Raw genomic sequence first — 26,518 nt, 5'->3', positions numbered from 1 at the left:
CCCACATTCGCTCAAAGGGTTATAGCGCCCACATTCGCTCAAAGGGTTATAGCGCCCAGCTTCGCTCGGAAAGGAGACCACATTCAGGATCGCTCCTAGAAAATCCTGATAGTCCCATTGACCAACGGCCCCCATTCCCCATCTGGGCCCCAGTCCCAACCAAAGTCAACGTTACTTCGTCCACGATGACGGCAGGAAGAGTCCGGAAGAGGGGGATAACTGGCTTTCTTCTGGCGCCACCATGCCTCGTAATATGCTTGGAGAGCCAGTCTTTGTCTCTCCCTTGCCTCTTCTTGGACCACTCGCTGCCGCATCCACTCAGCTCCCCTTCCATCTCGCGCAATCTCATCCCGCATCCACCGCACCTGTTCCCGTTTCTCCATCAGTGCCGCACGGACACGAGCCTGACCAACACTTCTGTCCCCTGGTTGGGAGAAGGGATAAGGACGACGGTAATCCTCCCGAGTCAGAAATGGGACCTGGTTGAAATGGCCATCGAAGGTCGAGGTCTCCAAACTCCGAGGAACAGCATGCCTGTGGAAGCATTAGCGGTAGTAAGAAGAGGTTACACAACTCGCTGGATCATGCCTACCTCATAGCACTCCGTGATCGGACGGCTTTACGAGCAACTCTCCGAGCGTGGATGGTGTTACCACCATCCAGCTCCAGGAGATCAGTAACAACCGCACCAGTTGAGGATCTAAGCCTTGTCCCCCGCCGAGATCGACTAGCGTTAGATAAAAACGCTTGTACAATAGACGAATTGATCGCAATGAACAAAGAGAGGAATAGAATAAAGAAAAACATTATTGCTGAAAGGAGGTGATAAATTTGGTGTTGGGTGTGGAAAGATCGAACTCCCTGGAGTGTAGAATGAATAGAAGGAAAAGAATTCTTACCCTCCTTAGTTCGACGGATACCCCGCTTTTATAAGCGAACTCCTATTCCAGTTCCGAGAATCAGCGTGGTTAGCCGAAGCAGGAGTTCGGTCCGGCTTTAACCGAACCCGGCACTAACCGTGGAAGGAGACAAGGACACCGAGTTTACCTGGTCTGAGGGATAGGAGCATGCGTTCGAAGTCCTGAAAGAGGCCTTCCATCCGCCCCCGTACTAGCCCACTTTGATGCCGAGCTAGCTACCAAGATTGAGACCGATGCCTCCAACTTCGCTAAATCTAGCATACCGTCCCAATTCCACCGAGATGACAACAAGTGGTATCCAGGAGTCTTTTACTCCAAAATGATGTCACAAGCCGAACGGGATTATGACGTTCACGACAAGGAGTTAGGTGCCATTGTGTCATGCTTCAACGAGCGAAGTCTCCCAGGAGAAACCTCCAGCCGGAGGGAAACCTCCAGCCGGAGGGAAACCTCCAGCCGGAGAGAAACCCCCGGTGGAAAAAAAAAAAAAAAAAGAAAAAAAAAAAAAAAAAAAAAAAAAAAAAAAAAAAAAAAACCAGAACCCAGAACCAGCGGGTAATGGTGGACAAAATGGAATAGTCCCCCCGGTTGGTGGCGATCCCAACCCGGGAGGGGACTCAGATAGTTCAGATTCAGAGCCTGAGTATGGAGATAGGAGAGGATGGCGGAGATACCTCAGGAAGATGCTGGAGAAGCAGCAGACAGAGCTCCTGGCCTCCATGACACAGTTCATGAGACCTCCGGCCCCCTCACACCCCTCCGCTGCCTCCAGGGCCCGAGAACCAAAGGCACACCCTCAGGCCAAGTTCAATGGCAAAGCAAACAATGTGGAGACCTTCATCAGGCAATGTGAGAATGTCTTCTCCATTGAAAGCCAGTTCTTTACCTACGAAGAGGTTAGGATCCGATATGCTGGTAACCTGATGGAAGGAGAAGCCCCAGCCAACTGGTATGAGGCTTACCACAGCTCCATTGACCAAGCTTCTGCCAACCGGATAGCTGGGATGTCTGTGGTGTTAGATGAGAAATGGAAGTGCTGGGATTCCTTTGTGGATGCTCTCAGAGCAGCCTTTGGCGAAGCTATCTCTAGGGATGATGCGGCAGCCCAATGGAAGGCCCTTACCCTCACAGCCAAGGGTCAGTTAGTGGATGATAAGATCCTCAGTTCCCATATTTCCGAACCTAGGCATGAGTTGGGCTCGCTTTACCTCCGTTACACCTCTGGGTTTCCTCCAGCCTGGGTTCGCCAAGGGGTTGTCCCCGGAATCCCATAGAGGTACACCACCCCCGGAGTCACCTTCTGCGTTCCTACAAAGATACGGTCACGGTCGTCACCAAACCAGACATCTTGTCGCGGCGTTGGGACCACGCCCTTAAAGAGGGGGGTAAGGCTCATCAAGACCCTGAAATTCTTGTTTAAGCCAGGACAACTTATAATGGGTTCTGTCCAACACCCGATCGTTATGATCAACTCAGCATGTGCAAGATCAGCCCAAATCTGCAAACTCACACCGGTGCTCCTGGATGAAATCTGGGCTCAAGCAGCCTTAGATCCAGAGTACCTTTCTTTGAAAAAAGCCATTGAGAACACCTCTGGGAATCTGGTGAACCGATACCTGACTTTAAAGGACGGACACGTCTTCTATAAGGAAAGGTGGTACATTCCAAATCATCGGGAACTGAAGCTCAAGATCCTGAGCGCCCTACATGATTCGAAGACTGCTGGTCACTTTGGACAATTCAAAACGGCAGAACGCCTTCGGGCACTGTCCTTTGCCAAAAGATGGACAACGATGTGGAAGAATACGTTCAGAGTTGCGATACATGTCAACGCGCTAAAGCCTCAAACACACAAGAAGAAAGGGATGTTGCAACCTTTAGAGGTCCTCTCTATTCCTTGGAGTTCCATTTCAATGGACTTTATCACCAAAGCAACCATCGAAGAACTTGCTCAAATCTTCCTCCGGGAGATATGGCGACTGCATGGACTTCCTGAGGAGATTATCTCCGATCAGGACTCTAGATTCGAAACATATCGCCCTCAAACTGACGGGCAAACTGAGAGAGTCAACCAAACGCTAGAACAGTATCTCAAAAAACTATTGCTTCTGTCAGCGGGACGATTGGGCAGAGTTACTCCCGCTTGCCAAGTACGCCTACAACACGGCCACCCAAGAGTCAACCAAAGCATCGCCATTCTACGCGAACTATAGGTTTCAACCAGATTCCACTTGGCCCTCACTTAAACGGAAACTAGACAACTTCGACGCGTCCAGCGCGGCACAAGCACAGCAGAAAAAATGGTATGATCAGAAACAGATGAGTGCTCCAGAACTGAAGGTTAGGGACGAGGTGATGCTGGACCGATGCAACATCTTAACCAAGTGACCCTCAAATAAGCTAGACCACAAAAAAAAAAAAAAAAAAAAAAAAATGGGTCCCTTTGAGGTTGTCGGGAAACTTGGCGTCGCGTCCTACAGGCTGAATCTACCCACTCAGTGGAACATTCATGATATCTTCCATATATCTCTGCTGGACCCTCAACGAGCTATACTGCTTCCACCTCCGGATGAGGTTCAAGGGGAAGGCAGTTACGTTCTCAAGAAAATAGCCGATAGCCAATGACAGCAGGCTGGTCGTGGGAAGAAGTTCGTGCAATATCGGATTACCTGGGAGGGTTATCTCTCAGAAGACTCTTGGGAACCGTACAAATTGTTGTAAGGAATGGCAGACGAGCCACTCCGAGAGTTCCATGCGAAGTATCCCCGAAAATCATGGGACGCATGGTAATACAGGAAAGTGCGGGAAACCGAGACGACGGAGTGTTCTGGGATAAGCGTGGAGAAAACGAGTCTCCCCTTGTTAGGTCACACGTTTCACTTGAGGTTTCCTTTGTCAATAGAAATGGATGCAAAAAATAGAGTGTAACGGAGCCATTTCAACTGTCTGGTGTATGAGTACACACAGGGCCCGGTTACATGCTGAGAGTTATTGATAGAAGCCAGTTGCACAGTGACATGCAAGTACCGGCAGTGTGGTTAGCTACCAGCTGTCAGAGTAACTACATTCTGAGCGCTAGGAAGAGGATCTATTCATGGGAGCAATGATTGACGAATCTATGCCTCGCCAATGATTAGAAGGCCAGCCAGAGTGAAGCTCTGAGTGCTCGGCGATCCTCTACATCCTCTGAGCATGATAAGTCCGCCGGTAGTGGCAGGGACTATGCCTGGGAAAGTCTACAATAAGTGAAGAGCTCTACAGCAATGATTAAGCTTACGCCTGAGCGGTAGCTCATTCATGCAGGTCCCGGTTGTGCGACAATCAAGACTGCAGGTGTTACAAAGGCTTTGACTAAGGGTGGTTGCCTTCGGAACCGGAAGCACCCGCTAACGCTTAGAGAGAAGCGGGGTAGCGGTGGTATTGCTTCCCTTCCGCTAGAAGGGATCACCAGAACTTAGTAAGGGAGTAGGAGCAGGGAATGGAATCCTTTGGAGTATAAGTACTCAGGATCCTTCCCGCCCAACTATCCGATTTCCTGATTTCTATCTTGCACGGCCAAATCCTTTCTCTCGGATTCTAGCGATACGAGGAAAGGCTGTCCCCGTTACATTGAGTTTGTATGGAATGATTATTAGAGCTACATTTTCTTGTATGCTCATAACGTACCATACCAAAAACCCTAGGTTAGACTCGGGACGAGTCTACCGGAGGGAGGAGTAGTGTAACAGGGCCACAGTAGGGCTGTTACAAAAATACCTGTTCTACCAGTCAAGCCATACGGCCCTAGGTTAACCGCAGCTGGTTCTTCATCGATGGGTGAAGAGAAGGGCAGATGCGCCCTACCTCTATTGGTATAGAGGGTAGAGATCCTGGCGAGCAAGAAGTCTTACAAGTCAAGCTAGACGACTGGACCAAAACTAGAGCAGCAGGACGAGCAGACCAAATAAGGAAGGGTAACCCCAAACATAAATTACCCTACCTTGGCATTCAACCTTTGAGGCGCAATAACTTTGCAGCCGATGCCCGGAAAATATGCTTTACCACGTCAGAAAGGATCCTGGCGATGCTCCGGTCCATTTGGGGTGGTTGAATGAACGCATTGCGGAGTTGAGGAAACACTGCAAAATAAACACGTTTTAGCCCCCCAAAAATAACCCCCGGAGCGTCGAACCGCCGGAACCCTCCTGTTTCAGCCCGGTGCATCTTTGGGGGGGGGTAAGAGTGCGACCCAAACTACCAAAGCAAACCTTTGCTTTAAAAACACCCAAATCTATTCTAAATACTCTGAATAAGCAATTGCTGTCTGGTCGGCTGTTTCCTCTAGTTCCTAGGATCCCGACCCTTTCTTGGCAAGGATTGCGAGATTTGACTCGGACGAAAATTCGTCCGCGGTGTGGTAGCAACTCTTCTCCTCCCCCCTGATAGAAAATAGGTGGTGCCCCCAGATTATTTGAAAGGCGGACGGCCAGTGAAAAAAGGAAAGAGGTAATGAAGGAAGGGGCGCCGAACTTCCATAAAGGAACTCGGTTGCCCCAGCTTGGCTTCGGGGGGATCAGCGAGTCTTTACCAGCGAGGAGCCCCCTTAAAGTTATTAAGTTTCTAGACTACAAATAACGATAAAACAAATGAAACTCTATCTTTCCATCGAACGAGCCGAAAGGATAGCTTGTCGAATTCCTTTCTGCCTATCTACCTGATCGAAGTCACGGTCGCGCCCTTTCAAGGCACCCCCGTTACAGAGCCTGACTTCATGTAGGAGGGTTGTTGCAGCGTCGGCTGTGGACAGTCCTTTGATTGAACCGCATTGGTGAGGGTGTATTAGGCGGGATGAGGAGGCGAAGGTGTGGAGGCGATACGTCATTATCCGTTCGAGGATTTTTGAAACTGTTTCGAGGAGGACTATGATCCGGTAGGCGGCAGGGGAGTTATAGTCCGGCTTGTTGGGTTTGGGGAGGATGACTCCGAGGGCACTCTTAAGCGCTATCGGGTGGTATCCGCTTCTGAGGAAGGGGGTGAGAAGTTGAGGGATGAGGGACGGGTTTCCTTGGTGGATTCGTTTCCAGGCTAGGGGAGGAAAAGTGTCCGTTCCTGGTACTGAGTTGTTTGAGGAGGCGGCTAGTGCTTTGGCTACTTCGTCGGCTGTTACTTCTGGGGTATCAGGGAAGAAGCCCGGCTGGGGAGCTGGGGTGGGGTTTGGTTGGGGGGGGAAGAAGTGTGATATGAGGGCTTGGTTAACCTCGGCTGGGGAGGAGGCATTTGGGAATTTGGGGAGCTTAGTCTCCTTGTTCCGGGTCGCGGTTTTCCTGAGGGCCCATACCTGTTGTGAGTCGGCTTGGGCTATAAAGTCGTTCCAGTGTCTTTTTTTGGCTTCCTGGATGGCGGAGAAGTATGCGTTGCGGGCGGCTTTATATTCGAAAGGGGGTGATAGACCTTTCCTGTATGCTCTGGTGACGGAGTTGAAGATCCGTCTGAGTGTTGAGAGGTATGGGGACCACCATGCCTTTGACCACGAAGACGGCCTTTTGGACGGGGTGGCAGCGAGGACTGGTTCGGTGATGGCGGCTAGGGCGCTTCCGAACCAGTGGTCGATGGGGTATGAGATTGGGGGGAGGGAGGTTTTCCGGAGTGATTCCTGGATTGCGGGCCAGGGGGCCTTTTTCCAGTCGGGGGTGTGTGTGGGGGGGGAGGTCATGCTGGGGGAGAGAGTGAACAGTAGTTTAATTGGTGTGTGGTCGGAGCCTGCGTTGGGAAGTTTGTTGGACCATGAGTGGAAGAGGTTGAGGGCAGGGGGGTTTGCGAAGGCTAGGTCAATGACCCCGTGTCTTTGGAGAGGGTTGGGAGAGATTCGGGTGACCCTGCCGGGGATGTTGAGCAGGGAGTAGCCGTTAGCTGCGGCTGTGGAGAAGTAGGGGGAGGAGAGTGACTCCTCTCTTCTGTTTATGGTGCGATGAGGGTCGGTGCGGATGTTGTGTATGTTGAGGTCACCGCAGATGATGGAGGGGTTTCTAGTGTTGCGGAATATCGTCTCCGGGATGATTGATCTTCTGCTGGGTGAGATGTGTCGGTTATAGGCGTTCACTATTTCAAGTTGTGCAGGGAGGAGGGGGGTGTCGGGGTTTCTCCAGTAGATGGCTATGCCAAAGACGTCGCCTCTATCGAAGTTGATGGGGAAGTAGGAGGTGTGCTGCAGGAAGTCGAGGTGTATGTAGAAGGCGACTGATACGGGTTCGTTTTCTGCTGTTGGGGGGTAGACGCATTCATATCCTGGTGCGTTAAGGGGTTGGTTGAGGAGAGTGAAGGGTTCTTGTATTGCGACAATTTGGGGGGGGCGTTGTTTAGAGAAGGAAGAGAAGAGTAAAAGAAAGACTGCGTTGCTTCTTGCGCAGTTCAATTGGATTATTGTAAAGAGATTGCTGGAAGGATCTCCGCTGGATATGTCTGACCGATGGGTGATTGAGGGGGGGGGGAGGAGGGGAGGGAGGAGGATCGTGCTGGCATTACTGTGACATGGTTAAGTCCTCTTCCGCAGGCTCTTCTTGTTGAGGTTCGGGTACTGATGTGGACTGGGGGGTGGCGGGTTGGAGATGGGTGGCCGGTGGGGGGCTGTCTGGGGAGGTTTGGGGGCCGGGAGCGGAGCCCTGGGGGGCAGGCGATGTGCGGGTACGCCTGGCGGGGCACTCTCTGAATGAGGCGATGTGGTTGCCAGAGCAGTTGATGCATTTGGCTTTCCAGGTGGCGCAGCAATCAATGACCGGTTTGAGGTGGCCGTTGTTGGGGCAGGTTAGTCGGTACGCCCTTTTATGTACTCTACTATACCGTTTCTCGATCCAGTAATGACAGGTACGGATATGGAAATTTGCCCTTTGCAAAAATGAAGTAAAGATGTTAGTAAACCGTATTACAGTCCAGTGCCTCCGATCCGCATCGGACAACCACAGACTATCACTCGGCAGCGCCAAAACAACACGTAGTTAGAACGCCACTAGAATAGTTAGCGATTGCCCCCAATATTTTAATCCCAGATCGTACGCGATTGTCTCTGTTGTCAGTTTGAAAAAAAAAAGATCGAAAAGGCTAACGCATCAACGACATAACTCATGCATTTCGGTCTCAGTTCTAGATGAAATCTCCTTCATGCATAAAACTCCGCAAACGATGTCCAGGGCAGCAGAAATTTATGCCACTGTCGGTCAGCAAAGCCTAGCTAGTAGGACCAGGTAGGGTTCATCCAGGAAGTGGTCGTGTGCGTGCAACTCTCACAGCTCTTGATAGGTCAGGACGGGAGAGCTCAGGGCGTACTAGCAAAGAGGTTCCGGAAGGTCGTTAGACTGGATTGCTCTACTCGTTTACCACGAAAAGAACAAGAAAATGCAAGTGACTGAAACATGGATAGCTTGTATGAGAGATCACCGCTACTCCATACAAATAATCCTTGCCCTGAGCAACTGCATTTTCTGGTTCCTATCGTGGTAAACGAGTACTTTACTAGCCATCACGTGTCGATAACTTTAACTCAACAGTCGGTGGTGCTGTGGCTTTTGCCACTTTTTGTCTTAACACTGCCACAGTGAGTCTAGCGTTCTCCACAATAGTAACCGTGAGGCTCTGGAAGGGGCCCGCCGTTGAGGGAGAAGCTCTTCTCTTCTGTTTGGCCGTTCATCCTCTTTTTTTCTCTGCTGGGGTGATGAACCCGCGCCCCAAAGAAAAGAAAAACGGAAATGCAGGCGAATCAGAGCTCGCCCTGCACCTCGCCCAGCATCACCCCACCCCACACAACCGGAATCTCCGACAAGAGTGATTCCCCATGACGCACCACACGCGCCGCCGTGTCACTAGCGATTATCGGTTGGTCGCCGAGTCTGCGGGGTGGAAATGATTGATGATAAAACTTGGCATGGCCCATAGGTAGCATGGCTAAGGGTACCGTTCCCGGCCGGGGGAGACGGCTTTGGAACCGGCCGAGTTTCACCCAACTGTCTTGTCGGACAGGAAGAGTTTCCATTACTAAACGTGAGAGATGCGAAGAGTTCCTTGGAAAAGCTTATCGGATGCTTCCCGCTATATCTCGTAGTACGAGTAGGTATTGGCAAACCCATCCGTTTCTTAGTGTGTATGTAGATCCATTTTTGATGAGTGAAGAGAAGAGAAGAGTAGAGAAGAGAAGAGGAAGAGGAAGAGTACACGCGAGCAAACGATAATGAGATGAGGCTCCGCGTGAGGGAAAAAAAGGTGTTTCTAGGAAATTACTGAAATGACTGTAAGCTTCTATTCTTGGCACGTACGGGCAAGCAGCCTAAACATTTGATTTGGGGCCATGTGCTGGCTGGCCTACATGTAGTTACCCAAAGTACCATGATGCAGGTTCGAGGCCTAGCTGCCCGGCTGACGATCGGGACGACGCGTACGGAGTATGTCCCAGGAACCTTTGTGCCTCTCTACTCGGACGTACCCGGACGTACTCGGACTGCGGGATGGATTCGTCATGGATAGACTTGTTAATGATGTTTTAGACTTGCCGATCTTGTTAACTTTGAGCCAAGATGATAATAATTTGTATTTAGCAACGCCAGTGCCGGCGATCCGAAGATGATGATAAAAGATAAAATATACAGCAGAGAACAAAGGAAAACTGTGAAGTCCAGTAGTAGTAGTAGCGGTAGCAGTAGCAGTACTGTACCAATGCAAATATCCCCCAAGCATGAAGCTCTGACAAAAGAAAAGCGACAATAAGAAAAAGAAAGACCCACAAAAACTCCCAGCCCCGTTCCCATCCGTACAACAATAAATATACACTTTATACAACCCTTTCCTCAAGAACAGGGTATCTCGAACCACCCTCCAAACTCCAGTAAAAGCAATAATAATCAAAAAATAGTAACAAGGCTGAAATAAGTCTCCACCCCTCCTCTTCCCCCTCATAGTAGCGTTAGGCTCTAGCAGTCAATCCAACTTCTCACTGTTCCACTTCTCATATTCCGGCCCAGACAGCACACAAGATGCACAAAGCAGCCAGCAGCAAAATCCCAGCGCATTCTTAGCCCCTTTTAGAAACTTCTTGGAAACATTCTTCTTCTGCTTTCGTACCGACTTCTCGTTGTGTGTATAGTAGGTTCCCGTACACGGATTCTCGGCGAATCGTGCCTTCTTCTGCTGTAGAGGCGCCGATGAGGAATGAAGCCCCATATGCTCGTGAGCAGAGGATCGTGTGGAGGTGTTTACGGTGACGGTAAGAGACGAATCGTATGATTTGGTAGTAGATAGTGATTCGAGAGATGAGGCTCTGCCTCGACGAGTTCGTGTGGTAGTAGTAGCAGTCATTGTGGATTTGGGGTCGAGATTAACAAGGTTTATTATGTAGTTTCTCTATCTTCCAGATCGATTTGTAGGGCCTATATCGATAGAAAGGCTGCTTGATGAGGGGTACCTAGTTATATAGGTAGTTGGGTGTTGTAGTAGTAGGAAGGTTGCTAGATAAAGTGGTCACTCAAGGACCGATCGATCGATATAGTAGTAGTGGTGGTACTAGTAGCTGTCGTGGTAGTAGTAGTAATGATGGTAGTAATAGTTTAGTGCCTCTGATAACCTCGAATGACATTGAAAAAAAAACCAAAAGTAAGCAAGAAGAGTCTTGAGGGAACTCTGGACAGTTAAATAGAATGGACTGAGCCGAGAATCCACAGAACCACATTGCTGAAGGAAGCGCACAGGGGTCTGCCTGCAGCAGTAAGTGTTTCCCCGTCCGCGCCTCCCCCCAATAGGACGGGATAGTCGCGTGCTCGCCAGCGGCCAGCCCTCCATTGCTTGCTCACTCACACACCCTCACTCATTCACTCACACTCATACGGGTGACTTTCATTTCCCCACAGCCCGCCTAGCCTGCTGAAAAAAAAAGATGGGTCATCATGAGAGCTCTGGAATCAGTGCGGAATACCTCTTGCTTCTCTTTTCTTGCCTGCCTGCCTTGCAGATTGTGGGGGTGTCACAAGAGTGGGTGTCATCAGGGGTTCAGTCACTCCGAGTCTCTACCCATTAAGGTACCTACATACGAAACCCACGCAGCGACTTGAGGATTTGAATATCCTTTCAGTTAAAAAGGTTTTACTTGCACTTAATCTTTTCTCCACTACTACCACTACACGGACTCCATAACCGAGGCGGGGGGCCTCTAGGTTCCTGTTCCTAATGGGGAGATATCCGGGCTGATCGATTGCTTGCGTTGCGGATTTTATGTGCACGGGTGTATCTACTCTTAGTGTGGGACATCATATAATGACGCATCCGTCCGTCTCAAACAAAACTTCCCACGTTACAGCAGAGCTGAGCAGTTACAGAACAGCTTCAACCCTAGGGATTGACTGAGATGGGGAGCAAAAGAACCTCAAATGCCTACCGACTACTACCTACATATGTGTGGTTTTACCCTTCATTCCCTTCCCTATCATAAAAGCCTCACGATAGGGTTGTCTGTCCGTACATACAGCAGAGCACTGTAATCACGGGTCAATTAATTCGATGTTATGGGGATGGGAGAGGATCCCTGGTTGAAACCTGCTACCTATCACCGCAACAACTCATCGCAAGTTTAGGATCAATCCTTTTGCAACTGGCTGATCCCTGAAAAAAGGAAGGAAAAAAAAACTCGTTCCAAGTAGCAGCAGTACCAAGGCGCCTAAGTTGAATGCTAGAGAGCAAGGCCACAACAACTACAACAACATACAATCATTTCTGTGAGGGGCAGCTGGCAAGACGAGACCAAGAAACCCCCAACGCCCGCGGAGACCGCGTCAATTTACCCCGTCTTGGCGGTGGATAGTAGGAATGTGGTGGTTCTCAAATACCAATGATCTCCCTCCCTCCATTCTCGCCAGTTTTCCCTCTCTTTTTCCTTCCTTGTCCTTTATGCAATGCATGATTTAACGGATTTTCCCCCAGGCCGGGCGGATCGATTCGCAATTTAAAAATGAGGTGGTCGATGTTGTTCGATTTTGGTGGGAGGGTGGTGAACCTCTGGCTGGGCCAGTTGGCAAAGCTTGTCCAATGTCCTTAGACATTGTCTGATGCTGCTTGCGGCTCCGGGCAGTCATGCCCGCTATGTCCACCACTCCCTCTGTGGGCCAAAGGAAGTGCCTGCCAAGATCTGGTCCGATCACAGCGCATCCAAAATACCTCACCCATGGGTCGACTGCCAATTTCGAGGTTGAAAGCTTTTTTACTTTTTCAATGCTGAGTGAAAGTAATATGGGGCCCTTATGTATACAGTACCACCCCCCCCCCCCCTCTCAACAGTTTGTACGAGGTCGGGGGAGAACAATTTGTTTTTTTATTTTACCCCTCATCCGGACTTCTCGCGAGACAAGGCGAGAGCTACGCCGCCGGCGCCGGTTACTCGTCTCGACTATTCTAGCTCTCCATTGTCACGGTTAATCTGCCTATTGTACCACGACCTTAGCACAGCCTTGGCGGCCTATCCAATGACAGCTGCAGGCACACAATCAAGAAGGCATTTGACAGCTCGCAGGAAAATGAGTTTATTCGTACCGCCACGAGAAAAGGAATACATATCTAGAGAGGAGGGGAGGGGAGGGGGGTTATCTTGCCTACCAGCAATAATATCAAGGTTCCCAATCGTATATCTCGTTCGTGCGACATTGAGTACTGGAGTGCGAGATACACACGCAGCAGCGGCGGCGCAGCATAGAGTTTGTTTCTTTTTTGCCCTGCGAGATAAACACAAAAACAAAGATCTGAGAGGGAAAAAAAAGTACTGTGCGGTAATCCAACCTTGATCTAACTACATCTCAACTCTAGCCTCCACATAGCTACTTTGCTGCCCTCCATTCGCCCCCTCGTGTTCCCTCGTGCCCCTCTCCTCCGCACAACTACCACTTCGCCATCTAAACCCCCAGCCCAGTCTCCAATCCGCCCACATGGGCGCAGGGCCCTACTCTAACTAAAGTAAAGCCGAAGCTCGCTTCGGCGCCCGGCCGCATCCGGCCCCCTTCTGGAAACCCGATTTTTTGTTCACATGGGATGGTCCCTTGTGTTTGATTGATTGATGCTCGACTTTTGCAAGCGGATTTGGCCAAAAAGGCCTTGGTTGGAGGAATGATCCAGAACACACACGCAGCAAAGTGATTGCCGGCATGGATTTGCTGCACGGAAGCTTCCTTTCTTGCTTCTTTGCGCAATCGCTTTGAGTAGGTACGGTAGGTAGGTAGAGTGCTAGATAGAGATAGAGTGGAGAAGGGATCTACCGTGCTTAAGCTCGTTGGTGAGTGTTATCAGAAGCAGCAGGTTCTACATATATATCACATTGTGAGTAGATTGGATTGGCTGCTCCCCAACCCAACCCAGGCAGATCCGTACATATGTTGCACATACAGTGCATGATACAGAGGACAACCCACTTTGCAGTATCAGATGTGGTGGTGGTGGTTGTGGTGGTGGTGGTTGTGGTGGTGGTGGTTGTGGTGGTGGTGGTTGTGGTGGTGGTGGTTGTGGTGGTGGTGGTGGTGGTGGTGGGGTGGGTAAAAAAAACGGTTGTGGATAACTACACACCGCAGGCATGCCCATCATTACCTCGCAGCTCAACAACAACGTCTATCATATCAAGAAAGCAGTTGAGAGGATCTACGGCGCCTTATTGCCCCCCTCGGGGACTTTTACTACTTGCTATATACCGGCTAGCACACTACACCTACGTATGTTTCCTGCCTGCTTGGCTGGATGTAAGGCAAGTTAAGTAGAGTAGAGTAACTACTGAGCTAGAGCATACACATAAACGATGAACGTAAGTAAGGCATTCACACAGAGCTTCACGCGTAGAGCTCCTAGCTAGCTTAATTGGGGGGACTATCATTATCATTGGACGTCGGCCTAGCCAACCAGTCAGTGGCGAAATCACCGATGGTGATGGTTGCGGCCGATGGATAGAGTCCCTTTTGTTTCCCCAACCCCATGGCTATGGGGAATCTCGTGTTTGTGTTGTAAGATTGATGACCAACATATATGTACTTACCGTGGCCGGTTGGGGAGCGGAGGCCCGGGATCGAGGCGAATGAGAGGGTGTTTATTTCTTTCTTTCACGTAACAAAGACGAGGGGGTGGTACATACGGTGAAGGTTGAACATCGAGTGAAGAGAAATTAATAGTGGGAAACAATATAATAGAGAAAGAAAAAACAAAAATAGAAAGAAAAAACTGCATGCGCTACTTTAAATAACGCCATCCATCGCTCACGGACCACATGTGGGTGAGAAACACTGAGAGTGAGAATCTGTGAACCAGTAGGGTAGCTACTCGTAGGTGACATGACCCCATTCCATTGCAACTGCTCGTCGGCCCACCCAATCAGTGGGCTGCGTTTGGTCGAGACATCGCGGGACGTTCATCATCATCGATCGATTGATCCCGATTTGCATGCCTTTGTTCCCTCTTCTTCCCTTATTCCCTTATTCCCTTTCCCTTTCTTTACTTCTCGCCTTCTTTTGCTGCTCGCTTTCTTTTGCTCGCTTTTCTATTCATTGTTCGATGGTTCGCTTCCCCGTAAAGCACGCCTGACCTTCGCTCTCGCGCACACCGTCATGTCATTCGCCTACGTCACGGTGACATCGACAGACATTCCAGTGAGGTACACGGACCTCCACGGTACGTGATTAGTTAGTGCGCATGGACCATCCATCGCGTCGGTGTTTCGGCGTCGGTGTCGCCCGGCGGTGATCTTAGCGTTGCGAGTACTCTAGAGTACATGCCCGCACGGACGTGAGATGGCGTGTCTCAGCCCCTACGTCTGTGGGTCACGCATAAAGTGCAGGCAGGCTCTAGGCGGGCGTGACTATCTGTTAATCTTGTGCGAAGGGGCTGTGGGAGGTGGAAGGTATCGTGACCGTAATTCTAGATATCAACGGTTTCGGCTGTGTGGTGTAGTAGGTACAACCGTTGAGAAGATCGAGACGGGGGCTGTGAGACAGACTAGAGGACGGGAGGTAATCTACCTAGGGCCCGGTGGACTGGGTGAGTTATAGGTGAGATGGATTAATCACCGGCGGTCTCGGAGCTAGTAGTGCGGAAAGGGACGGAGACTGGCGGCGGAGATGTGGTAATCTCCGTTGGTGGTGTTGGTCGGTTTCGGGTTTGGGATTTGCATTTGGAGGAGTGACTGAGGGAGGGTACGGGTTGCTGACTGATATGTTGTATGTATACGTATGAAGGACAACAATGGCAGTCCGGTCAAGTCGGAGGAGCGGGTACGTGGTCCGTTTAGGTAGTGATATGATACTTGTCTTTATTGTGGGCTATTTAAATCGTTAACTGGACTCCGTCCTTTGTAATAAATCATGTCTTACCGGTTTATCTGGTTCGCCATTGTTGATTTTCAATTGGCCAATACAAAAGAGGCCTAGGAGATTATTAACTGGAGATAGAGTACATATTCGGATCTGCTTTCCACGTGCAAGCTAAATGGTATGTTCCACCGCCGCTTCCAGTTCCACCTACAGGCATATTGAGTACTAGACTGTCTACATGTAGCTAGGAGTAGTGCTACTATCCAGAAGCAGCTGCAGTACTACGATATCTAAACTAAGAAGTACTACTTCAGCTAGATCTTCATATCGTACATGTACAACTCAACGTTAACGGCAAATGGCGAATACCGGGCCGGACTGTAAGACAGTCTGCCAGCAACATATGAGTGAGACAAGCAGATTCAGAAACATTTGAATTTCCAGCCAACTAGTTCTCTTCGGGATCGATCTTCAGCTAGGACTATAGCTAACTGACTAGCGAGAAAAAAAATTGAGCTGTCACGTCTTCGGGATCTTCAGCTGGCACTGACTTACATGTAGCTAGCTGACCATGGATTTCTGCTGGTGGAAGTGCGGGTTTACCTACTCTATAGATCTACTCACTCGTGGCCAGAGTGGATCCGGATGTGGTGCTTATACTACATGTAGTATCTACTGCCAACACGACGGATCTGGGAACAGATCAGAGGGGTAGAGATGATCTTGAAAATTTGTCTATTGCTGCTGCTGTTGGTGGTGATGAGCACTGAGGGTAATTACTACGTATACTGCATCTACGTACTCCTACCAACTGCCTTTCGAATTCACCATCAATTGACGCACAGCTAGAAATAAACATCAATAACTCTCCAAACACTGAAACGTCCCTTCTCCCCCGAGCCCCTGCGTTAAAGCTCATCCATAGCCAAATGCATCCAGCGCATTACTCATCCAGCCACGGCGCCAGTCAGGCCGAGTGACATCCCATGACCCTATAACCTAACTTACCCAACCTAGCCTACATGCTGTACCCTCAACTCGACTTACGTGTCCCCATTACAGTTAATCTTCACTCACCTGGCTACAGTGCACTTTTTTTCTTTTTCTCTTTTTCCTGCGCATTCCCGTCGTTACTCATACTTGGAATCCAGTGCTGCATACCACGGAAGACCGGCACCAGAGGTACAGTACCACTCTCTCTGCCTGCGGCTTACGATAGGCCGATGTGGGGGGGAGGGGAATACGGTGGTTGAGTAAACACCGGAGCGAGGAGCAGGGAAATGCTTATTTTTTTATTTACTTTTTTTTATTTTTATGTGGCCTTGTCTTGTGTGGTGTTCCTTTTTTTTTTTATGTGTGTGGCCTTGTTTTTTTTTGAGAGGAAGAGGAATAGCCTAAATTAGACCTGGGCAGGCGACATGGTGCTCTAATAGAGTGCCTACCTAGACTATGATAGAGTCGAGAAGAAGCCTATGGCCATACCGCGCGTCCACACACGCCCGGATCATTGGCGTAGAGCGGGAGTGGGAGCGCGATGAGAGCTTGTTTGGGCGTTTCGGGAGTGGGAGGAGCCGGTGTATATAGGCATGGAAGCATGTAGGAGGAGCTCGTATATAGGCGGGGATTGTAACATGGAGTATATAGTATGATCATGATTATGATCTCTGGATATGCTTAGATAAAGTGCGTACCTAGTAGGTAGGTAGGTAGGTAGGTAGGTAGGTAGGTAGGTAGGTGGGCGTCATGTCATGGACCTACATCATAGAGCACGGTAGGTATATACATGTAGGTACATACAGAACCGATCCAGCCCAGCGGAGAGCTCCTCACAAGGATACCCCCTCCCCTCCCCCTCCCTCCCTTCCTCACAAGGGGCGCCGCAATCAATCGACATTACCATCATCATCGTGACCCGCAAAACAAAAAAAGACAAACAAAAAACTAAACAAAACAAAAACAGAAAACTGCCGTAGTCCAGACCCCTAGACCCCTAGTCCCTAGACCCCCCACCCAGACCCACCCAGACCCACCCAGACCACCCTAGATCAAAGCTTCGCACCCGCAGCTTTGGGCGCAACGTATGCGTAACCCGCCGTGACGGGGCTCGATCCCCCGGCGCCCGTGCTTGCGGCGGGGGAGGAGGAGGGGGGCGCTTTGTGCAGGCGCTCGGTGAAGAAGGCGGGGTGGCGGATGGCGGGGTTGTAGTTGTGGTTGTGGTTGTGGTGGGGGCGGGTGTGTGTGAGGGGTGGGGTGACGGGTTGGTTCTGTGTGTGAGTTAGCTTTTTGTTTTGATAGAGGTATGGTAGGGGAGGGGACGTACGCGGGGGGTTATGGTCGGGCGCGAGGGCTGCAGGTGCGGGAGCATGGTGGGTGCTGGGGGGAGGGGTTGGAGGTGAAGGTGAAGGTGAAGGTGAAGGTGAAGGAGTGTAGAGTTGGCTGTGGAGGTGGTGGGTGAGGGTGCAATTGGTGTTGGAGTTGGCTGTGAGAGATCTCGAGATGTTCGGCCAAGCTCGAGTTCATCAACGGCACAGGGCTAGGGTTAAGCAACTCTATCTCTACAGCAAGTTACAGACAGCCAGCTGTCTCACCCTCTCCACCTATATCCAACTCTACTCTCTACATGAACACACCACCGCCATGAACCGCCCACTCATCCGCATCACCTCCGCCACCTTCCACCGCACCCCCACCTCCCCCGCCCTCTTCCCAAACCTGACCCTCACCCTCCCGCCCCTCACCGCCTCCCCGCAAACACAGAAATGGACCATCCTGGGCCCGAGCAAGACGCTCCTCCTCTCCATCCTCTCGGGCACCCACACGCCGCGCGACCCACAGTCGCGGACCTACCCTGCCCTTGCGGCGCACGCAAAGTGGCCGCAGGACGCAATCGGGCTTGTCTCTTTCGGCGCAGGCGCACGGACGGGCATGCTGGCGGGCGGCACGGACGGCGAGGGGTATGCGGCGTCGAGGTATGAGTCGCTGAGGGAGGAGTTTGATCTTACGCTGCGGCAGTGGCTCGAGGGGCCGTGGAGGTGGGGAGGAATCCGTATGAGGAGGGGGCTGCGGGGGTGGGGGTGGCGGGGGAGGTGGAGATGGAAGAGAGGAGGAGGGAGGCGGTGGGGCAGGTGGCGGAGAGGTTGCAGTTGGGGGCGCTGATGGAGCAGAGTGTTATGACGCTGTCGAACGGGCAGGCGAGGAGGGCGAGGATTGCGCAGGCGCTGTTGAGGCGGCCCGAGGTGCTGCTGGTGGATGAGCCGTTTAGTATGTATCCACCACTGCCGCTCAACTACCTGCCTGGACCATAACTAGAGAGCGGGGGAGGCTGATGTGTCCTAGTGGGCCTCGACCCAATTGCAAAGCGCCAGATATCATCACTCCTCGACGGCATCTCCCGCCCCGACGTCCCCTTCGCGGCACAGGTCGTGTGTGGTCTCCGCCTCCAAGACGCAGTCCCGAAGTGGAGCACGCACCTCGCATACGTGGCCGACAACCAGGTGCACGCCATTGGGGAGAAGAACGCCGTCGTCGAGGAGATGGCGCGGAAGGGGCTCAAGATCCTCCAGGAGGGCGAGAAGGGGCAGGGAGGGCTGCTGGAGAAGGTCTGGGCGGGTGTGGATGTGGAGGATGGGGGCAAAGAGGAAGGGAAAGGGGGGGTTAAGGAGGAGAAGAAGAGGGAAGAGATGAGGGAGGAGGACCTGCCGGAGAAGCTGATTGAGATGAAGGATGTGCGGATTGCGTACTATGGGAAGGAGATCTTGAAGGACTTTTCGTGGACAATTCGAAGAGGGGAGAGGTGGGGGCTGTTTGGGCCGAATGGTAAGGGCGCTCTCTCTCGCTGGTCAATGTTGGGGTTTTGCAGCTGGAGAAGTGGTAATATGGGTTTCCGGGGGTTTGGGGACTTGGTGGGCCAATGATCGATGAGACCGACGGGGGATTGCGAGAAGCTTTCCTTGTGAGGAGTGATTCAGCCTAGAACGGGTGGATCGTACCTCGCGGGAAAGCATCTCCGCGGAACCTGTCCGCGATCATTGACCTCACCACCCTTCCTATCCTACCCCTCCCGCTGCAGAATCGTAACCTCCCCAATCTCCCACCCCCATCCCACTTCCCGCTTCACCCTCACTCTCTGTATCAATACTAACCCCACCCACCCACCCTCCCACAGGCTCCGGCAAAACAACCCTAACATCCCTCATCACCTCCGACCACCCGCAGACCTACTCCCTCCCCATCACGCACTTCGGCAGATCCCGCCTCCCCACCGCCGGCACTCCCGGCGTCCCTGTAACGGAGCTCCAACGCCGCATCGGCCACTCCTCGCCCGAGATCCACGCCTTCTTCCCCCGCCACCTGTCGCTGCGGCGCGCTGTGCTCAGCGGGTACGCCGACGCGCCGCTATCAGCGCCCGTGCTCACGCCTAAGCAGCGGGAGGAGGCGGAGCGATGGATGAGGCAGTTTGATGACGTTGTGGGAGGTGCGCAGGGGTGGGAAGGGAGTTTTGGGGACGCCGGGCTGAGCGTGCAGAGGTTGGTGTTGTTTTTGAGAGCGGTGGTGCCGAGGAGGGATGTGCTGGTTATGGATGAGGCGTTTTCGGGCATGGAGGTGGGGGTGAGGGATCGGTGCTTGAGGGTGCTGGAGGGGGTGGAGGGCGTGGCGGTCGTGGTCGTGAGTCATGAGGGGGGGAGCTGCCGAGGGGGGTCAGTAGGTGGGTGAGGCTGGCGGAGGTGGGCGGGGAGGCGGTGTTTGGGGTTGTGGAGGAGTAGAGGGGGAAGGTCGGGCCGGGGGGGTAGAATAGAATTTATAGATATTGGTGGTTTTGTTGGGTCGAGTGATGGGCTGTGATTGGGGTCTGTTGTGTTCTTGAGATATCACTCGTCGCTTGGCACTACCCGCGTACTTTCGGGCTGTTGGTGGTTGAGGTCGAGCTGTCTGGGGTTTGGGAGGTTTCCGGGATGGCTCAGGCCCTGCTGCTCAGTTGCTTGAATGAAGAAGAAGACGAGAATAATAATGACCGGATCAAGAAAGAGGGCGCTCGCCGCAGCTCAACTTATAGCTCTTGGAACCATGTAACATATATGTTTTATCAACCAACTCCGACCACGTACGTAGCCGCCGAAACGTGTTTTAACACGATAGCAAAAAGGGTTACCAGATCGCCTTGACGCCGTATATCCAATGCCCCGCCCTGGCTTAATTAGACACTTTTTTTGGTGCGGGTTTTAACTAATCAACTAATTCATTAGTTGGGAAGGGGAACGACGAGTGATTGGTTGTGACTGGGGTTCTAACTAATGCGGGTGTGGGTTGTTGATGTCGAGTGATTAGCGGTGACTGCACAATGATTGATTGATTGATTGATAATTCAAGAATGGTGAATTGGCCCTGCATAGATAAAGCTGAAATATAAGACAATGATGGCGAGACCTATGTATGTATGTATGTATTCCTTAACACCAGTATCCATAACAGCAGCTGCATTACATAAAGAACAAAATTATTACAAAGGAAAAAAAAAAAAAAAACTCCAAAAACGGGGCCAGACTAACACTACATACACCCATCTTCCCCTATCCCCCATCCCCCATCCCCCATTACCCCATTACCCCCTTTCTCTCCTCCCTCCAATATTACTCCCCCTCCTCCCCGCCTCCTCCACCCTCCCCCTCCCCGCCTCCAACTCCTGCGCCGCCTGCCCCGCCGGCAGCTCCACCGGCGGCCCCTCCACAACCGGCGGCCGATACACCAACTCCCACGTATACGTCCCCTGCGCCGGCGCCCCACCCGCACCCGCACCCGCACCCTCCTGCCCCTGCCCCTGGCCCCCCACCATGATCTGCTGCGTCGTGACGACCGGCAGCTCCGCCGGCGCACTCTTTGCCACGCCGTCGGCCTCGAGCACGTCCGTGGCGCTGCGGCGGCGGCGGCGGCGGCGCGAGTGGCAGCGCCAGATGAAGCCGATGAGCGCCACGACGGCGCCGGCGGTGGCGACGGCGATGCCGATGGTGCGGTTGCGGTTTCGGGAGGACTTTGTGGGCGTGGTGATGGGGGTGTCGGTGGGGAGGGTGGTGGGGAGGGGGGCGTCGGTGGTGATTGGGGTGGGGGTGATGCGGGAGGTGCTGGGGGTGCGGGTGGTGATGGAGGTGCTGCGGGATTGGGCGACGGAGACGAGGGTGGTGAAGAGGGTGGCGCTGTGTTCGTTGTGGACCTGCGTGTGGGGGTGGGGGGGGTGAGTGGTTGGTTGGTACTATATAGCGCCCTCCATCCCCGCGGGGGCGGATGCAGTTTGGGGGGGGATGGGGCACTATGATGGGGAAGAAGAAGGAGGAGGAGAACATACGACATATGTAGCCAAAGCGCCCGGCTCGCCCGACGTTCTAGTAATTGTGCCAGTCTAGAAACCACCCCCGATGTCCATGTCAGCGCGCCATACCATACCATACATGCAATCCAGCGATAGAGGGAGTAGAAGTGAAAATAGAAGCTAGTGATGGTGATGGTGATGAAGAAGTGAACTAAGTAAGCAAGCAAGCAAGCAGACGCACAGTAGTATAATGGTTTGTCCAATACGTCGTCAAATAAGCATAAACCAACGTGGTCGCGGTCGGCGATACTGTAGTCACGAACGTAGACGTAATCGGCGCCTCAGTCGTCTCCTGCCTCCTCCGCAGGTCACTGCCGCCCCCGCCGTCGCGCACACCCAGACACTCCTCATCCTCGCCCCCGCTCCCGCAGCAGAACCTCCCGCCGTCCCTCTCGTCCAACCACAGCACCCACGCCGTGTCCGCACACGCCGGGCGGGCCTCCACCGCGCGCACACACTCGTCCCGCTCTGGCACACACACACACACCTCGGTCAGCACACCCGCTCACAAGGCTGAAACCCAAAAGCATATATATATAGAGAGAGCAATGATATGATATACACACCCTCGCCCTCGGGACAGCAAATGATCTCCACAACCCCCGTGCTACTCGGTACATACTCGACCAGCGCAGCCCCGTGCGGGCAGCAGTGGCCCGCGGGGGGCCGCCGTGGGTGCTGGCGGGGCAGGGCGTCGTCTGGAGCGCCCAGCCGGCTGAGAGCGCTGCTATTGGCTCGGCGGGTACGGGTGCTTGTAACATGTGTTTGGCATTGTTGTTTTGTGCAATTGCCCTACTTGCCAGAAGGAGGACGGCGACGAGCAGGAGGAAGGCTCGCAGTAGTGCCTGGGTAGTCATGGTTCACGAAGGAAGGCTGTCTATGAGCTATCAGCATGCAAGCCGTGTGAGAAGTGGGCGAGAGGGGGAAAGAAAGAGAAAGAGAAAGAGGGAGCAAAGGAAAGGAAGGAATGTTCTCGCACCTACTGACTGCAGGACTGGACGTACTGGGCCCTACAGACTGTTTGTTATCTGGGTGATTGACTGACTGGCCTCCCCTTCCGGAGGGGGGGAGCAAATGAAAATGAAACCTAGCTAAGAGCTGGCTACATATCTCTTCCCTCCAGTCATGGACGGCAGTCCCCAGTGGCAGCGGCAGTGGGGTTATGGTAAAATGCCACAGTTCACTTCGGCGCGCGCGGCTATTGGCCCCACCGCGCCGGCCGGTGAGAGGCGCCGTCGGTGCTCCAGAAGAATCACGGTGCAGGCGCGTATCATATCATATCATCATATCATGGGCGGATGGATGTAGGTTGAGCATGCATGGACGGGCTCTAACTAGAGTAGAGTAAGGGCGCGTGTGTGACACAGGGTTTAAGTTTAACTGAGTGCGCCTGCGGGGAAGCTGGGCCACTCGCTCGCATACAGAATTGCATTTTAAATTATACGCAGGGCTGGGAAATGGGAGAGTGCGAGTGGTCCGCGGATGATGGATGTAGCTGTATGGCACGTAAAACAATCAAAGGGAAACCTACGGAGCCTTGCAAGAATAGTAACCCTCGATTCGACTAGAGTAGATAGATAGATATCCTAGATAACTACATGCAGGTGTTTACTCTAGTCGCGAGTGATTGGTTGTGAGGACTACATTAATACGCAATTTAAAAAGCTTGAATTTAAAGAATTTAAAGAACGACAGACAGCCCCTTTGGTGTGAGAAAAGAGTACAGCAATTAAACGCTCAAATTGACTCCAAACCGTACCAAACCATACCATCCCAAACCATCCCAAACAAAACAACACAAAACTCCACTACCCATCCATATCTATCCAGCTCCTATACCCAGACTACATGTACCCACATAGTCCCATAGCCCAACAACTCCGCATCCGCATCCCCACCCCGTCCCCGCCACCCCCGACTACCCGCTCTTCGCCTCCCCCTCCACCGCTCCCAACTCCTGCGCACGCACAGCATACCTCTCATCCTGCGCCCTCATGCGGCGACTATACAGCATCAGTACAAACGCCACGATGGACAGCACCAGCGCAATAACCGAGAGCGCGATCCCAGCCGTCGCGGCCTTGCGGTTTCCGGCAGTGCCGTAGAAGCTGTCGCGGCGGGGGAGACCGAGGCCGAGGGCGGGGCAGGTATGGAGGAGGAGGCCAAGGAGGAGGATGGCCAAGACTGGCGAGTGTTGTTGGCGTGTGCTGGTCATGTTGTGGGATGTCTTAGATCTGAGGGGGGGAGTGGGGGTTTTGGTGGACAGGCTAGGTGATAGAGGGAAAGAGGTGGAAGGAAGGAAGGAAGAGGGGGAAAAGTCCAATATAAGGTGAGATTCCGTGAAACATACTAGAGCCGCATGAGGGGAATATAATAGCCAACTGTTCTTGCTGCATCAAGAGTCATTGGAGAGGAGGAGGCCGGGAGGTGCCTATCCGCTAGCTTCGAATTCGAAGCTGCATGTATGCTGGAGTCTTGGAATAGAGTAGCACATATATATGCCCGACAGACACATACAGTCGCTCACCTACTGATGGCGGATCCTGTCTGATGGTTCTGTTTGCAGTAATTTGCCCTTGGCATCCAAAACCTAACTCTTTTACTGGCCTCAAATCCCTGACCGCCATCAGACAGGATCCGCCTTCACCCCGTGAGTGACTGTAGCGGCGGCCGACCGTCCATGCGTCAGTTACACAACTTGCAAGGGGGCAGTGCAAAATTTTAAGTTTGACGGGAAGATCGTGTGCGAAGGATCGGAAAAAAAAAGCGTGACATGGATGAGTGATAATCTGTGAAGCAATTGATTTATGACTGCCTCGACTTGGCGTGGTAAGTGGCTATATATAGCAGTGCACTGAATTACTTGCCGTGGGCCTAATGGGTGTTGTGCATGGCCTGAGACGTTAAGTCAAAGTGGATCAAAGTGACGGATGACTTCCTATCGAGAGGATACATAGTTCTATCACTACATAGAGCATATTTACTGATGTCCTTCTGCCATGTTCTCTACATGTATCTTATTCGATACGTGTAGTTATATACATGTCTTCTTGTGTGTCCTCTGATCACATGACGGGCGTATATATTTGTTATTTGTAACGTTTTCATTGACAATCACATTGTTGCCAACGTTTCATTATGAGCTTTGCACGTGGCTCCAAATTAAACTATCGATATCTGTACTTACTGTACTCATATAAAAGAAGGGCATTCTCTCCATCCTCCTTCCTTTATTCTTTAGTTCTTCATTCATTAGTTCTCTACTTCTCTAAAGATCACATCAACGAACAATCCTTATCATGCAATAGTAGGTTTGATTAGCTATTACAGATCCAAGTACTTCAATATATCCTCGATAATGAGATACCACTACGTATACATGTAGTCTTAAAGATTCCAACTGAGCACTCGCAATATATCAATAATCCAACAATCCAAAATGGCCGTAACAATACTCAAAAATACAAACCAAAAAAGACTCCGCCCCAAAAAGAGAATAACCAAACATTCCCCAAACCAATACCCCATCCCCTCAAACCCTAAATCTAGCTGATGATCTTCACTACTAGGTAGAAACTACAGCATCCGGCAGATAATACACCAGCTCTCATCTATACTCTCTTAGCACCATCCAGCTCATGTGCCATCTGCTCCTCCGCTCCCGGCAGCTCTCCAACCACAGCCCTCCCGTCCGCCTCTGACACCTCTGGGCGGTGGGCCGGCACCGGCACCTGTGCCGGCGGAGACCGCCCAGCATCCATCTCCAGCGCCTGCTGGATATCGTCCACAGGTATTCCGTCCACCTCCGGCACATGTAGCTGTTGCTGGTGCTGCCCCCCTCTCTCACCCTCTCCTACAGCTGCACCATCAACCTCTGGCAAGGGCGGAAGATACACCAGCCCTCTTGTCGGCTGAGCACTAGTGGGCGTGCCCGTTACTGGGGCAGCATCTATTTCTGAGTCCTGTGGCTGTGGTGGGCGATAGCTATTGTGCTCCACTGGTATCTTTGGGCTGTCGTCTTGTTCTCGTGGGGGTGTGGGTGTTTGGGCTGCGACTGATGTGGCCGTTGTCTCTACACGTACCTTAGTTTCCTGGAGAGCAACTTCGTCGCGGCCGTTGCCTGATGCCTCGGGGTCGGGGGTGTTGTTCTGGGACTTTTCTCTGTTCTTGTGGGCTATAATGAGGAGTGATGCAAGGCCGATGACGAGGATGATGACGAGGGGGATGGCGAGAAGGGTGGGCTCGAGGTCGCTGGATTCGCCCCGTTTGTGGAGGGGCTTGCCGTATAAGCTGTGTGCATCTGCGTGGAAGGCTGGAGACCAGTGGGTTTGGGGAGGCATTGTGGGGATGGAGTTTGGTTTCTTACTTTTGGGGGAGATATTTTGTTTACATTGCTAACTAGCTAACTAAAAAGCGGGCAGAATAGAGTTATAAAGAAAGCCAATGATGTGACGCATGAGCTCGGTAAAAAAAAAACCAGGCAATACGTGAGTGAGTGAGTGAGCACGTGTGATACAGCTCCGGTGGGGAGGAAAAAGAAATTCCTGGTACGTTGATGACGCCCCGAAATGCAGATCCAGAGTAGGTACTGACGCTTTGATTGGGCTAATTTAGCGACATGCCCGAGATAAAACGCCTCCCCCGCACGTAAAGGTTATGCTTAATTATTTACCTGAGGGAAGCTTGGGATTGATTCTAGTCGTGCACTTGAGTTACATTTATGTGCTTGTAGGTACGGACTCTAGAGGTAGATTAGCACTTGTTCTAATTATTCTAAAGGAAGTTTAAATTCTCGTTCTAGCTATCTGCTGCATGTGGGGAATGTCTACTCTATTGTCACTCTTCGCCATCATGATCAGGGGACCTTTTACTAACGTACTAATACCTAACGAATGCCTTAAGTGTCTTTATAAGTAAGCTATATGGTAGGATATGTTCAAGCTGGGACTCAA

At 51.9% G+C, this 26,518-nt stretch overlaps 8 protein-coding genes across 8 annotated transcripts; 3 read left to right on the top strand and 5 right to left on the bottom strand.

Moving 5' to 3' along the window:
• Nucleotides 1–1,603: 1,603 nt before the first annotated feature.
• LAJ45_05299 (uncharacterized protein) lies at nucleotides 1,604–2,194 on the top strand (the record flags this gene model as incomplete). Its single annotated transcript, XM_046114870.1, has 1 exon — nucleotides 1,604–2,194. The coding sequence occupies one exon, from the start codon at nucleotides 1,604–1,606 to the stop codon at nucleotides 2,192–2,194; it is 591 nt and encodes a 196-aa protein (XP_045971907.1).
• A 189-nt stretch (nucleotides 2,195–2,383) lies between these two features.
• On the top strand, nucleotides 2,384–3,308 carry LAJ45_05298 (uncharacterized protein; the record flags this gene model as incomplete). Its single annotated transcript, XM_046114869.1, has 2 exons — nucleotides 2,384–2,986; nucleotides 3,036–3,308. 2 exons carry the CDS (start codon nucleotides 2,384–2,386, stop codon nucleotides 3,306–3,308), a joined length of 876 nt encoding a protein of 291 aa, XP_045971906.1.
• Nucleotides 3,309–9,860: 6,552 nt separating this feature from the next.
• LAJ45_05297 (uncharacterized protein) lies at nucleotides 9,861–10,238 on the bottom strand (the record flags this gene model as incomplete). Its single annotated transcript, XM_046114868.1, has 1 exon — nucleotides 9,861–10,238. One exon carries the CDS (start codon nucleotides 10,236–10,238, stop codon nucleotides 9,861–9,863), a length of 378 nt encoding a protein of 125 aa, XP_045971905.1.
• A 7,012-nt stretch (nucleotides 10,239–17,250) lies between these two features.
• LAJ45_05296 (uncharacterized protein) lies at nucleotides 17,251–17,570 on the bottom strand (the record flags this gene model as incomplete). The annotated part of the gene is made up of 2 exons (XM_046114867.1): nucleotides 17,251–17,469; nucleotides 17,526–17,570. The coding sequence occupies 2 exons, from the start codon at nucleotides 17,568–17,570 to the stop codon at nucleotides 17,251–17,253; spliced, it is 264 nt and encodes an 87-aa protein (XP_045971904.1).
• Nucleotides 17,571–17,842: 272 nt separating this feature from the next.
• On the top strand, nucleotides 17,843–19,918 carry LAJ45_05295 (uncharacterized protein; the record flags this gene model as incomplete). The annotated part of the gene is made up of 4 exons (XM_046114866.1): nucleotides 17,843–18,251; nucleotides 18,305–18,466; nucleotides 18,542–19,021; nucleotides 19,371–19,918. The coding sequence occupies 4 exons, from the start codon at nucleotides 17,843–17,845 to the stop codon at nucleotides 19,916–19,918; spliced, it is 1,599 nt and encodes a 532-aa protein (XP_045971903.1).
• An 886-nt stretch (nucleotides 19,919–20,804) lies between these two features.
• On the bottom strand, nucleotides 20,805–22,423 carry LAJ45_05294 (uncharacterized protein; the record flags this gene model as incomplete). Its single annotated transcript, XM_046114865.1, has 4 exons — nucleotides 20,805–21,410; nucleotides 21,543–21,596; nucleotides 21,748–22,034; nucleotides 22,189–22,423. The coding sequence occupies 4 exons, from the start codon at nucleotides 22,421–22,423 to the stop codon at nucleotides 20,805–20,807; spliced, it is 1,182 nt and encodes a 393-aa protein (XP_045971902.1).
• A 1,061-nt stretch (nucleotides 22,424–23,484) lies between these two features.
• On the bottom strand, nucleotides 23,485–23,781 carry LAJ45_05293 (uncharacterized protein; the record flags this gene model as incomplete). Its single annotated transcript, XM_046114864.1, has 1 exon — nucleotides 23,485–23,781. One exon carries the CDS (start codon nucleotides 23,779–23,781, stop codon nucleotides 23,485–23,487), a length of 297 nt encoding a protein of 98 aa, XP_045971901.1.
• A 1,396-nt stretch (nucleotides 23,782–25,177) lies between these two features.
• On the bottom strand, nucleotides 25,178–25,906 carry LAJ45_05292 (uncharacterized protein; the record flags this gene model as incomplete). The annotated part of the gene is made up of 1 exon (XM_046114863.1): nucleotides 25,178–25,906. One exon carries the CDS (start codon nucleotides 25,904–25,906, stop codon nucleotides 25,178–25,180), a length of 729 nt encoding a protein of 242 aa, XP_045971900.1.
• Nucleotides 25,907–26,518: the final 612 nt, after the last annotated feature.

The sequence above is a fragment of the Morchella importuna genome, assembly GCF_003444635.1.
Source record: "Morchella importuna strain M04M26 chromosome Unknown Morimp01GS014, whole genome shotgun sequence".
Classification (NCBI taxonomy): domain Eukaryota; kingdom Fungi; phylum Ascomycota; class Pezizomycetes; order Pezizales; family Morchellaceae; genus Morchella; species Morchella importuna.
The sequence above is the reverse complement of the archived record's forward strand: the minus strand, read 5'-3'. Positions and strand labels throughout refer to the sequence as shown.